The sequence below is a fragment of the Brassica napus genome, chromosome C5 (genome assembly GCF_020379485.1).
Source record: "Brassica napus cultivar Da-Ae chromosome C5, Da-Ae, whole genome shotgun sequence".
Taxonomy (NCBI): Eukaryota; Viridiplantae; Streptophyta; class Magnoliopsida; order Brassicales; family Brassicaceae; genus Brassica; species Brassica napus.
Window position 1 is genome coordinate 17,035,863 of NC_063448.1, and position 13,117 is coordinate 17,048,979.

At 37.0% G+C, this 13,117-nt stretch overlaps 1 protein-coding gene across 1 annotated transcript; it reads left to right on the top strand.

The window, feature by feature from the left end:
• Positions 1 to 3,000: 3,000 nt before the first annotated feature.
• Positions 3,001 to 3,303, top strand: LOC125587123. The gene has a single exon (XM_048757270.1). It carries the CDS (start codon positions 3,001 to 3,003, stop codon positions 3,301 to 3,303), a length of 303 nt encoding a protein of 100 aa, XP_048613227.1.
• Positions 3,304 to 13,117: the final 9,814 nt, after the last annotated feature.

Consider the following 13,117-nt stretch of genomic DNA (forward strand, 5'->3'; position numbering starts at 1 on the left):
CAGCTCAAAGAGAATCCTATTGAGTTTTAAGGACATTTGAATGAATGGTTTTCATATTGAGACTAAGGGCGAATGAAACAAAGAGTTCTTTCAGATCTTTGAAATCGCCCAAGGCCATAAGAAAGTCTTAGAGACTATACCTGGACTCTCTACTGGTCTTTACCATACCAAAGTCAGTATGATTGAGGCCAATGCCACATTTAATAAAATAGCCATCGAAAATTTCAATCTATGGCACGACCGGCTTGGCCATCCCGGTTCGACCATGATGCGTAAATTGATCTCGAACACTAATGGCCATACATTGAAAGAGAAACGATTTGTTCCTAAGCATATAACGTGTGTAGCATGTTCACGAGGGAAACTCATCGTTAGGCCATCACCAGTTAAAGTGACTAAGGAAACGATTAACTTTCTGGAAAGAATACAAGGAGACATTTGTGGACCAATGCACCCACCTTGTGGGACTTTAGATATTTCATGGTCATCATTGATGCGTCCACGAGATGGTCGCTTGTCTGTCTCCTGTCGACCCGCAACTTGACGTTTGCGAGGTTGCTTGCTCAGATAATTCGGTTACGAGCTCATTTTCCAGATTTTCCTTTAAAGACTATACGTCTTGATAATGCTGGTGAATTCACATCCCAAGCATTTAATGATTACTGTATGTCCATGGGTGTAACTTTGGAACACTCCATGGCACATGTACATACACCGAACGACTTAGCCGAATCATTTATAAAACGCATACAGCTCGACCATTGCTTATGAGGTCGAGACTTCCGGTTTCTGCTTAGGGACACGCCGTGCTACACGCGGCTGAACTCATACGCATCAGGCCATCTAGTGAACATAAATATTCCCCATCACAATTGCTTACGGGTCATGAGCCAGACATATCCCATCTTAAGACATTTGGCTGTGCCGTTTATGTTCCAATTGCTCCACCACAGAGAACAAAGATGGGACCTCAAAGGAGGATTGGGATATATGTTGGATATGATTCTCCCACGATTATTAAGTACCTTGAGCCAACTACGGGTGATTTATTTAAGGCCAGATATGTGGATTGTCACTTTGATGAATCCGAACATCCAACATTAGGGAGAGATAATAATAAGCTGGTAAAAGAAATTACATGGAATCAAACATCCTTATCTTGGCAAGATCCTCGGACTCAAAAATATGATTTAGAAGTCCAAAAGATTATACATTTACAAAACCTAGCTCATCAATTGCCAGATTCTTTTGCTGACCCGAAAAGAGTGACAAAGTCATATATACCAGCTGCTAATGCACCAATTAGAATTGATGTTCAAGAGGGACACAATCAAGTTGCTAGATAGTCTAGACAACGTTTGAAACGTGGTAGACCAATAGGTTCCAAAGATAAGAACCCTTGGAAAACAAAGAAAGGTGCTGAATCCGAGGTTGGAATCCCAGACATGGCCGCGGCCGATCCTACCCGAGATGTGGCCACGTCCGACCATAAGGATTTAGACATGGTCGATGGTCCTGATGTACCAAACACTGATGCTTGGGACGCCAAACTTCATGGTACTGATGGTCCTGATAATAATGAGATCTCAATAAATTATGTCTTGTCTGGAATACAATGGAACATAAAGAATGTCGACATTGATGATATATTTGCATACAAGGTAGCACTTGAACTTATGAATTTAAACGAGGATCATGAACCCACGTCTATTTATGAGTGCACTCAACGATCAGATTGGATCAAATGGAAAGAAGCTATAAATGTGGAGTTAAATTCTTTAAAGAAAAGATGTGTTTTCGGTCCTATAATCCGAACACCATATGATGTTAAACCAGTTGGATACAAATGGGTCTTTGTGAGGAAAAGAAATGAACATGGTGAAGTAGTGAGATATAAAGCACGGCTTGTTGCACAAGGATTCTCACAGAGACTAGAAATCGATTATGAGGAAACATATTCCCATGTGGTGGATGCTACTACTTTTAGATTCCTGATAAGTCTGGCTATAAGAGAGAAATTAGACTTGCGGTTAATGGATGTAGTAACTGCATACTTATATGGTCCACTGGATAATGAGATATATATGAAAGTACCTGAGGGTATTGAATTGAAAGACAAATCGAGTTCTTGAGAACAACATTGTATAAATTTGAATAAGTCACTTTATGGACTGAAACAATCAGGTCGAATGTGGTACAATAGACTAATTGAGTACCTAGTAAAAGAGGGCTATAAGAATGACCCGATCAGTCCACGTATTTTCATAAAGAAATTCGAAAATAAAGGATTTGTGATCATAGTAGTGTATGTTGATGATCTGAATATCGTAGGAACCTCTGGAGAGATTTTCCAAACAGTTGAATATCTTAAGAAAGAATTCGAGATGAAAGACCTAGGAAAAACAAAATTCTGTTTGGGATTACAGCTTGAGTACATTAAAGATGGAATCCTTGTGCATCAAATGTCATATACAGAAAAAGTAATCAAGAGATTTAATATGGCCGAGTCTCACCCGTTGTCGAGGCCCATGGTCGTGAGGTCCCTCGGCCTGGACACTGATCCGTTCCGTCCTAAGATGGACGATGAAGATGTCCTAGGTCCCGAAATGCCATATCTCAGTGCCATAGGAGCTTTGATGTATCTAGCTAGTCACACACGACCAGATATATGTTTTGCCGTGAATCTATTGTCTAGATAGCTCTTGTCTGACCCAAAGGCACTGGAACATGATTAAACATATTCTTCGTTACCTGCAAGGAACGAAAGACTTGAGTCTATTTTATACTAACCAAAACAAAGAAAGTTTAGTTGGTTTTGCTGATGCAGGTTATCTTTCGGATCCACACAATGCTCGATCACAGACAGGCTATGTGTTTACACATGGTGGAACGGCCATATCATGGCGTTCCATGAAGCAAACGATCGCGGCCACATCTTCAAACCATTCGGAGATCTTAGCTATTCATGAAGCCAGCCGCGAGTGTGTTTGGTTGAGGTCCATGACCCAACATGTCCGAGTTGATTGTGGGATGTCCGAAGGCAAGGATGAACCAACCGTGATGTATGAGGAAAATGAAGCATGCATTGTTCAGCTCAAGGACGGCTACATCAAAGGAGATAGGACGAAGCACATCCTGCCCAAGTTCTTCTTCACACATGAACTTCAGAAAGCCGGCGAGGTTCAAGTGGTCCAAGTGCATTCCAATGACAACTCAGCTGATCTATTTACCAAGTCACTTCCTACCTCGACGTTCAGGAAGCTCACACATCAGATAGGGATACATAGACTGAAAAACCTTTAGTGATGTTCAGAACATGGGGAGTAATACGTATTGTACTCTTTTTCCTTCACCATGGTTTTGTCCCATTGGGTTTTCCTGGTAAGGTTTTAATGAGGCAACATCCAAAGCGTATTACAAACTCTGTATGATTATGACATCCAAGGGGGAGTGTTATAAATCATATTGTGGATGTCCATAACCAGCTCATACTTGAGAGAGAGAGCCGGTGGCCATGAGAGAGAGACAAAGAGATCCGACACCTAGAGAGAGAGACAGCAAACCCTAGTTTGCCTTTTCCTTATTGGTTTATGATTTGTACTCTTTCCATATTTGTATTTTCTTTCTCTAGTCTTTCTATTATTCTATGACTGTGTAATTCCCTATATATATGAATGACTCCTTATGTTTAAGAATAAGAATAATATACAGTTTCTGTTCTCTAGTTTCACAACAGAAACGTAACTATTCCAACGACGGCTCCCTCCGCTTTTTGTCGGTGCTTTATAAAGTTTATGTTGCTATATTACTAATTTGATATCGTTTCTTTTATTTGCAAGCATCATTAACGCCGCATGAATTACTTTCTCTTCTAGAAAATTCATCTGGATATTATAGGTTTACTTTGTTGACATTGTCATTCAAATTTTACTATGTATGAAGTATGAACCTGTTCTAACATGACTAATAATGTATCTAAGGATTGAAGATACACACATATGTTTATAGGATTGTATATATTTGTAACATCCCGAGTTGTGATATATGAAAATGATTAAGAGAATTGATTTGGCTAGTTATGTCACCAAAGTCGACTTATTTTTTCCGTCACGCATCCGTTTAGAACTCCAGAGTTAAAAGTGTTTAAGCTAGAGTAGTGGAAGGATGTGTGACTTATCGGGAAGTGATTTTCGATACCGTGTGAGTAAGACCAAAACACATGAAAATGTTAGGTGGTGATTGCATGGTTAGTAAACAATGATTTTGAGCCTTGGAAAATTAACACACCGACCGTTGGAACAAGATGGGACCCACATGCTGAGAGAGCGGGCATGGGGTGGCCCATTAGTCGTGGGCGGTCGGGGCGTTACAAGAGATATCAGAGCTGGTTAGCCTTCTCGGTTCTGACCCGAGAGGCGTCTTGAGACCTGTCGTGGGGCGCAATGAGGACGTTGCGTTCTTTGAAAGGAGGTGAATTGTAACATTCTGGTTCGTGGTATATGGAAAGACTTAAGAGAATTGATTTAGCTACCTATGTCAACAAAGTTGACTTACATTTTCCGTCACACATCTGTTTAGAACTCAAGAGTTAAGCATGCTTGAGCTGGAGTAGTAGAAGGATGAGTGACCTATCGGAAAGTGGTTCACGATACTATGTGAGTGAGGCCAAAGCACAGAGAAATGTCATGTGGTGATTGTAGGGTCAATAAGTATTGCGATGCGAGTCTTCGGAAAATTGAAGTACCAGATGTCGGATGGAATGGGCCCAAGGACCGAGGGAACGGGCGTGGATGGCCCATTAGCCGTGGGCGATCGGGGCATTACAATATTGTTAATTGTTGGATAGCAAAAATTAGTACACTTAGTAAGTTATGGGTAATGGTCTAGTCATTTTGAGAAATAACTATTCATGTTCACTATTTCAATTTCACTTGAAAGAGGTAATTTATGCTTTAAATATCGTATTATCCAGCCGCTGATAGCCTCAGCCACTAGAAGAGATTATATAGCAAATACCTGAAATTCGGGCAGTTTAAAAAAACTAATCAATGCATTAGGAGTAAATAATTGAGACCCATAATATAAAAGTCTATATATTGCCAACCCTAATTTTGTAAGAGGCCAAGGAAAACATTAAACTCAACTCAGTTAATGCTAATACAAGTATGCTGTAATTCTAGACACGATCAAGCACCAAGAATGCTAGCTATAATAATTATACATACATCCAATCACTGATCTTTTGAGAAATTAGTAAAACACCAGATAGAGATAAGAATTATATAGATAGTCATAACCAGTAATTTATAAGTTCATATGAACAACAAACTAGTATCTTGCTTAAGGGGATGATGAAACTCTTTGCACACAATTAGCAATTTACCAAGAGGAAAAAGCAATCAATACATGATAACGAAATGGGTTGAACAAAAGCAATCAATGTACAAGAGGCCGAAAGAGGGCAAAACAACAAATTTGATCGCACAATCGTTGTCTTACTGAACTCCAAACATGTCTCTTGCGTCTTCTATTTTGCTTTAATATTATAAACGATGCATTAACCATTTGGTTGATATATTTGCGTCTCTACAGACTATAATGCGTTAGAATGTAAAATGATCTACTTGTTCAAATAAATTACTATTAGTCAAAAATTAAATATGTGAATCAGTTTCTACCCAATGCAGATGCAAAGAATAAGATATCGCATCTGCTGGAATTGAAATGCTATATGTAACGGCACTTCTATGAAATTTTGGTTCTTATTGAGTATAGACATACGTATAAAATAATTTTACTCCCATAACGTGGGTGACGTATTGATATTAATCACTAGATACGAAAAAAGGATCTCCAATAAGTTTCAAATTCAAAGTCTACATCACCTTCTTAAATCACATTCACATAATTTGGTTACGACTCTTTATTACTAAATTAGGTTAGTAATTATTTATGTAACCAATCTCTCTAATTGAATTAATACAAATGGCTGTTTACGATTGTACTACCAACTTTATTTTGTCAACTTGTAAATACTTATTTTGGGAATAAATCAACATAACGATGAAGAAGTTGTTCTGGTTACCAGTTTGTGTTTTCCACTGGTAGAATTACATGTTCTCACATAAGAAAAATAAGAAATCACATTTCACTTTGTCAATTTACTATCTAAACCCAATATAACCGATTATTTTTCAAAAAGGGGGGGGGGGGGGGGGGGGGAAACAGATTATTTTTCCTTATAATCACACATTTTCTATTTTTCCTTATTTTTCCTAGTTCCTCCAACCTAAAATGTAACACGGTTTGACAAGGAAAATAACGTATCCTCTAAATTTTCTATATAGCCAGACAAGATAAACACAACAGTCCACATCTTTCCCTTTGGAGAAAACCTCCTCCGTCGTGCCATTTATTGTTAACTGATAGTTGTTGCTTCCTTATCTTGTTCTCTTATTTGCAAGTTAAACCAAAAATTGATTGGGAAGGATCATGTTCTTATAGTATCTTCTTTAATTTGTCAAATAGACATGGTTAGCTCTAAAGCAAATTATCAATTTTCATTAATTTTAAAAGGCAGCCACGTAGGTGCTCAAGTGCTTGCATAGCAAGCTTAGATAGCCAAGCAGTCGTTGATAATAAAAAAACAAAAGACAGCCAAGCAAGCAGTCATAACCGACGTCTAAACAGAAAACATGTTTCTTTTATAATACTATTTTATAATAATATAATAAAAAATGTATAATTAACATCATTTAAACTCATCAGCTAGCTAGTTGTCGCCATATCAATCATTTAATTTTGATACAATTCAGAATTATATATTAATGGTATAAGAAATATAAATGGGTAACAGTATTTTTTGGGTAGCTAACCGATTTTCAACTAACTTCACCTACCTACAACACAATCCAGTCCATTAATTCGTCTTAAAGATTATTGAGTTTTTAGTCATTTTTCTTTAAATAAATATCTGAATATAAAATTAAATTTCAGTTTTCTGTCATTTTAGATTTTAAAAATAGAAACATAAACATTTCATAATTATGACATTTATGAAAATTTATTTTAAAGAAAGAAAACACAACATTTATCTTATTACTTTAAGTTTTTGTTTGACAACATAGATATCAGTTAAAAAAAATATATAGTGATGTTTGGAAAAATAGATAGTAGTAAGTTAGAAAAAAAATGGGTTTATGCTATTAAAAAATTGAATTCCATTACATTATTTTAAAAAGTAATTGACTTATGTTACTTGATATACATATTCAAATCAAAATAATAATTTAAAATTGATTTATATCAAAAATTCAATCAAAAATATACATATATTTAAAAATAGATTTTTACTAACATATTTTTCAATAACTATTATAAAAATGTTTTCAATATATATAAGAAAAATACAATACAAAACCCAATTTCAAACATCATATTAAATTATGGTTTTTATATTTCACATCGAAATTTAAAAATATAATATATATGATTATTTATATGATTGTAGGTATAACATATTATTAATTATAAGATTACTTATTTGACGGCATGTATAAAATACGATTAACATATTTTGTAACCTATGATGACACATATAGGATATATAATAGTGATTAGGGGTGGACGTTCGGGTTTGTTTCTGGGTATGTTTGGGATTTTGTGTTTGGTTCAGATCTTTGAGGATTCGGTTCGGATTTAGATAACCAATTTTAATTATTTTATAAAATTTAAAATTTATTATATTCTTTAATTTTAAAAAAATCTATAAACAATAGAATATATTACATATAAATTTGAATATAACATATGTCAGAGTACCTAACTTAACATATAAATTAGTTTGGTTTAAATATTTGGATAGAGAATTAATAATTATTTAAGTTTTTTGGAGTTTTGAGTAAATTTTAACTATTTTAGATATTTACTTTTGATTATTTGTATATATATTTCAAGTATTTAAACGAACTTAAAAATATTATATATATTTTGGATGTTTTTATATATATTAAATCTAAAAATAATTAATATATATAAGTATATAAATCTATTTGGATACCCAAAATACTTCGGTTCGTATCTGATTAGGTTTCTGTTCTTCAAATACCAAAATTTTGAATAAATCTGATATTTTATCAATTTCGGTTCGGATTTGGTACTATTTATTCGGATTGTGATCGGTTCGGTTCTTCGAATTTGAGTTTTTTGCCACCCCATAACTAGTGACATAAAAAAGAAATAACATCATGTTGTGAAACTAGAGAATATAATCTATGTTTCTGTCTTATTCATAAACATAAGGAGCCCTTTATATTAGAGAATTACACCGTCATAGAATAATAGAAAGACTAAAGAAAGGAAATACAAAATAAGGAAAGAGTACAAATCATAATATAATAAGGAAAATGCAAGATGTCGATTCTCTCTCTCTCTCTCCTCACGGCCGACGCTCTCTCTCTCTAGCATTGTGCTGGTTATGGACATCCACAATATGATTTATAACACTCCCCCTAGGATGCCATAACCATACATGGATTGTAATACGCTTTAGATGTTGCCTCATTAAAACCTTACCAGTAAAACCCAGTGGGACAAAACCATGGTGAAGGAAAAAGAGTACAACACGTATTACTCCCCATGTTCTGAACAACTCGCGGCTGGCCTCATGAACAGCCAAGATCTCCGAATGGTTTGAAGATGTGGCCGCGATCGTCTGCTTCATGGAACGCCATGATATGGCCGTTCCACCATGTGTGAAAACATAGCCTGTCTGTGATCGAGCATTGTGTGAAAAATAACATGCATTAGCAAAATCAACTAAACCTTCTTTGTTTTGGTTAGTATAAAATAAATCCAAGTCTTTCGTTCCTTGCAGGTAACGAAGAACATGTTTAATCCCGTTCTAATGCCTTTGGGTTGGACAAGAGCTAAATCTAGACAATAAATTCACGGCAAAACATATATCTGGTTGTGTGACTAGCCAGATACATCAAAGCTCTTATGGCACTGAGATATGACACTTCGGGACCAAGGACATCTTCATCGTCGATCTTAGGACGAAAATGATCAATGTCCAGGCCGAGGGACCTCACGACCATGGGGCTAGATAATGGGTGAGACTCGGTCATGTTGAATCTCTTGAGTACTTTTTCTGTATATGCCATTTGATGCACAAGGATTCCATCTCTTATGTACTCAAGCTGTAATCCCAAACAAAACTGTTTTTCCAAGATCTTTCATCTCGAATTCTTTCTTAAGATATTCAACTGTTTGGGAGATTTCTCCAGAGGTTCCTAGGATATTTAAATCATCAACATACACTGCTATAATCACAAAGCCCTGGCCAAATTTCTTTATAAAAATACAAGGGCTGATTGGATCATTCTTGTATCCTTCTCTCTCTAGGTACTCACTTAACCTATTGTACCACATTCGGCCTGATTGTTTCAATCGATAAAGTGACTTTTTCAACTTTATACAGTGTTGTTCTCGAGTATTCGATTTGTTTTTCAACTCTATACCCTCTGGTACTTTCATATATATTTCATTATCCAGTGGACCATATAAGTATGCAATTACAACATCCATTAACCGTAAGTCTAAGTTTTCTCTTATAGCCAGACTTATCAGGAATCTAAAAGTAGTAGCATCCACCACAGGGGAGTATGTCTCCTCATAATCGATTCCTGGTCTCTGTGAGAATCCTTGTGCAACAAGCCGTGCTTTATATCTCACGACCTTGCCGTGTTCATTTCTTTTCCTCACAAAGACCCACTTATAGCCGACTGGATTAACATCATATGGTGTCCGGACTATTGGTCCAAAGACATCTCTCTTCTTTAAAGAGTTTAACTCCACGTTTATAGCTTCTTTCCATTTGATCCAATCTGATCGTTGAGTGCTCTCATAAATAGACGTGGGTTCATGATCCTCATTCAAATCCATAAGTTCAAGTGCTACCTTGTATGCAAATATATCATCAATGTCGACATTCTTTTTGTTCCATTGTATCCCAGACAAGACATAGTTTATTGAGATCTCATTATTATCAGGACCTTCAGTACCTTGAATCTTGGCGTCCCAAGAATCAGTATTAGATACATCAGGACCGGCCGCATCTAAGCATTCATGATCGGCCACGATCGCTATTAGGGTTAAGTCCCGGGATTTAGGAACGGCCGCGGTCGTGTCTAGGGTTTCAACAACCTCGGTTTCATTCTCTGCACCTTTCTTAGTTTTCCGAGGGTTCTTATCTTTAGAACCTATTGGTCTACCACGTTTCAAACGTTGTCTAGACTCTGTAGCAACTTGATTGTGTCCCTCTTGAACATCAATTCTGATTGGTGCATTAACAGCTCGTATATATGAGTTAGTCACTCTTTTCGGGTCAGCATAGGAATCTGGCAATTGATTAGCTAGCTTTTGTAAATTATAATCTTTTTGACTTCTAAATCAAACTCTTGAGTCCGAGGATCTTGCCAAGAAAAGGATGTTTGATTCCATGTAATTTTTTTTACCAGTTTACTGCTATCTGCCCCTAATGTTGGATGTTCGGATTCATCAAAGTGACAATCCACATACCTGGCCTTAAATAAATCACCCGTAGTTGGCTCAAGGTATTTTATAATCGTGGGGGAATCATATCCAACATATATCCCCATCCTCCTTTGAGGTCCCATCTTTGTTCTATGTGGTGGAGCAATTGGTACATAGACAACCAAATGTCTTAAGATGGGATATGTCTGGCTCATGACCCGTGAGCAATTGTGATGGGGAATATTTATGTTCACTAGACGGTCTGATACGAATCAGTTCGGCCGCGTGCAAGACCGCGTGTCCCCAAGCTGTGGCCGGAAGCTTAGACCTCATAAGCAATGGTGTAGCTATTAGCTGAATTCGTTTTATGAATAATTTGGCCAAGCCGTTCTGTGTATGTACATGTGCCACTAGGTGTTCCACACTTACCCCCATGGACATACAATAATCATTAAACGCTTGGGACGTGAATTCACCATCATTATCAAGACGTATAGTCTTTAAAGGAAAATCTGGAAAATGAGCTCGTAATCGAATTATCTGAGCAAACAACCTCGCAAACGCCAAGTTGCGGGTCGACAGGAGACAGACATGCGACCATCTCGTGGACGCATCAATGATACCATGAAATATCTAAACGTCCCACAAGGTGGGTGTATTGGTCCACAGATGTCTCCCTGTATTTTTTCCAGAAAGTTTATCGTTTCCTTAGTCACTTTAACTGGTGATGGCTTAACGATGAGTTTCCCCTGTGAACATGCTACACACGTTAGGTTCTTAGGAACAACTCGTTTCTCTTTCAATGTATGGCCATTAGTGTTCGAGATCATGCATCATGGTCGAACCGGGATGGCTAAGCCGGTCGGACCATAGAGTGAAATTTTTGATGGCTATTTTATTAAATGTGGCATTGGCCTCAATCATACTGACTTTGGTATGGTAAAGACCAGTAGAGAGTACATGTATAGTTTCTAAGACTTTCTTATGGCCTTGGGCGATTTCAAAGATCTGAAGGAACTCTTTGTTTCCTTCCCCCTTAGTCTCAATATGAACCGAGGGAACGGGCGTGGATGGCCCATTAGCCGTGGGCGATCGGGGCGTTACAATATTGTTAATTGTTGGATAGCAAAAATTAGTACACTTAGTAAGTTATGGGTAATGGTCTAGTCATTTTGAGAAATAACTATTCATGTTCACTATTTCAATTTCACTTGAAAGAGGTAATTTATGCTTTAAATATCGTATTATCCAGCCGCTGATAGCCTCAGCCACTAGAAGAGATTATATAGCAAACTAGAGGGGTGTCCGCGCTTCGCGCGAAATATTATTTTACTGTTGTTAATCATGACTTTATTGATGATATAATTACGTCTGTTAAGAACATTTGGTTTTTTATTTGTGTTATATAGTAGTAGGTGGTAGGTTAATATATTTTATGTTTGTTTTCTCACTAATGTATTGTTGTGTGTACTTGTTAGTGGTGCAATGAGTCTATGATATAAAGCATATTGTATTTTTTTCATATTTTTGAACATTATTCCTTTAAGATGTTTTTTCCTCTCTCTATATTTTGACATTTAGTTGTCACCATCTATGTATTTCGTTTACCTTTCCAGCGTACAGTGCTTCTCACCATCACCGAAAAAGACTCATCTCCGTGCTTGTTCTTCCTCGCATTCTTTCCCTGTGTGATTATCTAATATTTGTTGTAGATCTTGTTTATGAGTTTCCACTTGTGCGGTTGTTTCTCACGGTTTTGTAGGCTATTCCGGTTAATATTGGGTTTTCTTTTTTTTCTTAGATTTAAGCTGATGTTAGAGACTGCATATCCATGGATTGAGTCAGAGTTTATTCATCTTTGATATTGTCTTCCTTGTCGTTGGCTTTCCGTCGGTAGTCTATACTCGTCGTAGGTTTCAAGATTTGGTTTTTGGTGATCAGACTTCTATGCTCTCTTTCATAACTCAAAGACGGCTTCACAGTTTGCCGATTTCGTTTTGTCTTTCTTTTCCAATATGCTCTCTCATCTCGTTGCAGCTTTCATCGCTGCTCGCATCTCTGGTGTCTCTCAGTTTCGCCATGTTTGCCACTCTAAGTTTGGATAGTGCTTTATTTTTCGTGTATGCTTTGTGAGCTTGGAAGGTTATTTCTGGTCTCAAGCTTGGACTCTAGTTTCTCGGTGATTGGCTTCCGTTCTCCCTCCTTCAGGTTGTTTTTCTTCTTCTTCTGTTTCCCTTGGTATAGGCGTGCAGAATTAGTTTTGGAGCTTTGGTCCATTTTATCAAGAACGTTGTGGCTCTTCGCTGGCATGGATGCCTTGTATGTGCTTTTTTAGTTTGTGAGGTGTTTCTCACCTCTTAGTTGGTAGTTGTGCTTTCGGTACTTTAGGCATATGTATTCATGCTTCGTGGTGGTTTTGGCCTTCTAGTGATTATTCTTTCTCCAACCCACTTTTTTTATTCTTTGCGTTGGTGCTTGATCGTGCTCTTTTGTGTTCGGGGATTACTTTATCTCAGATTTTTATCTTCCTATCATTTTCTAACCTCTATCTGTTCTGGCCAAAACACTATATAGTAAGGTG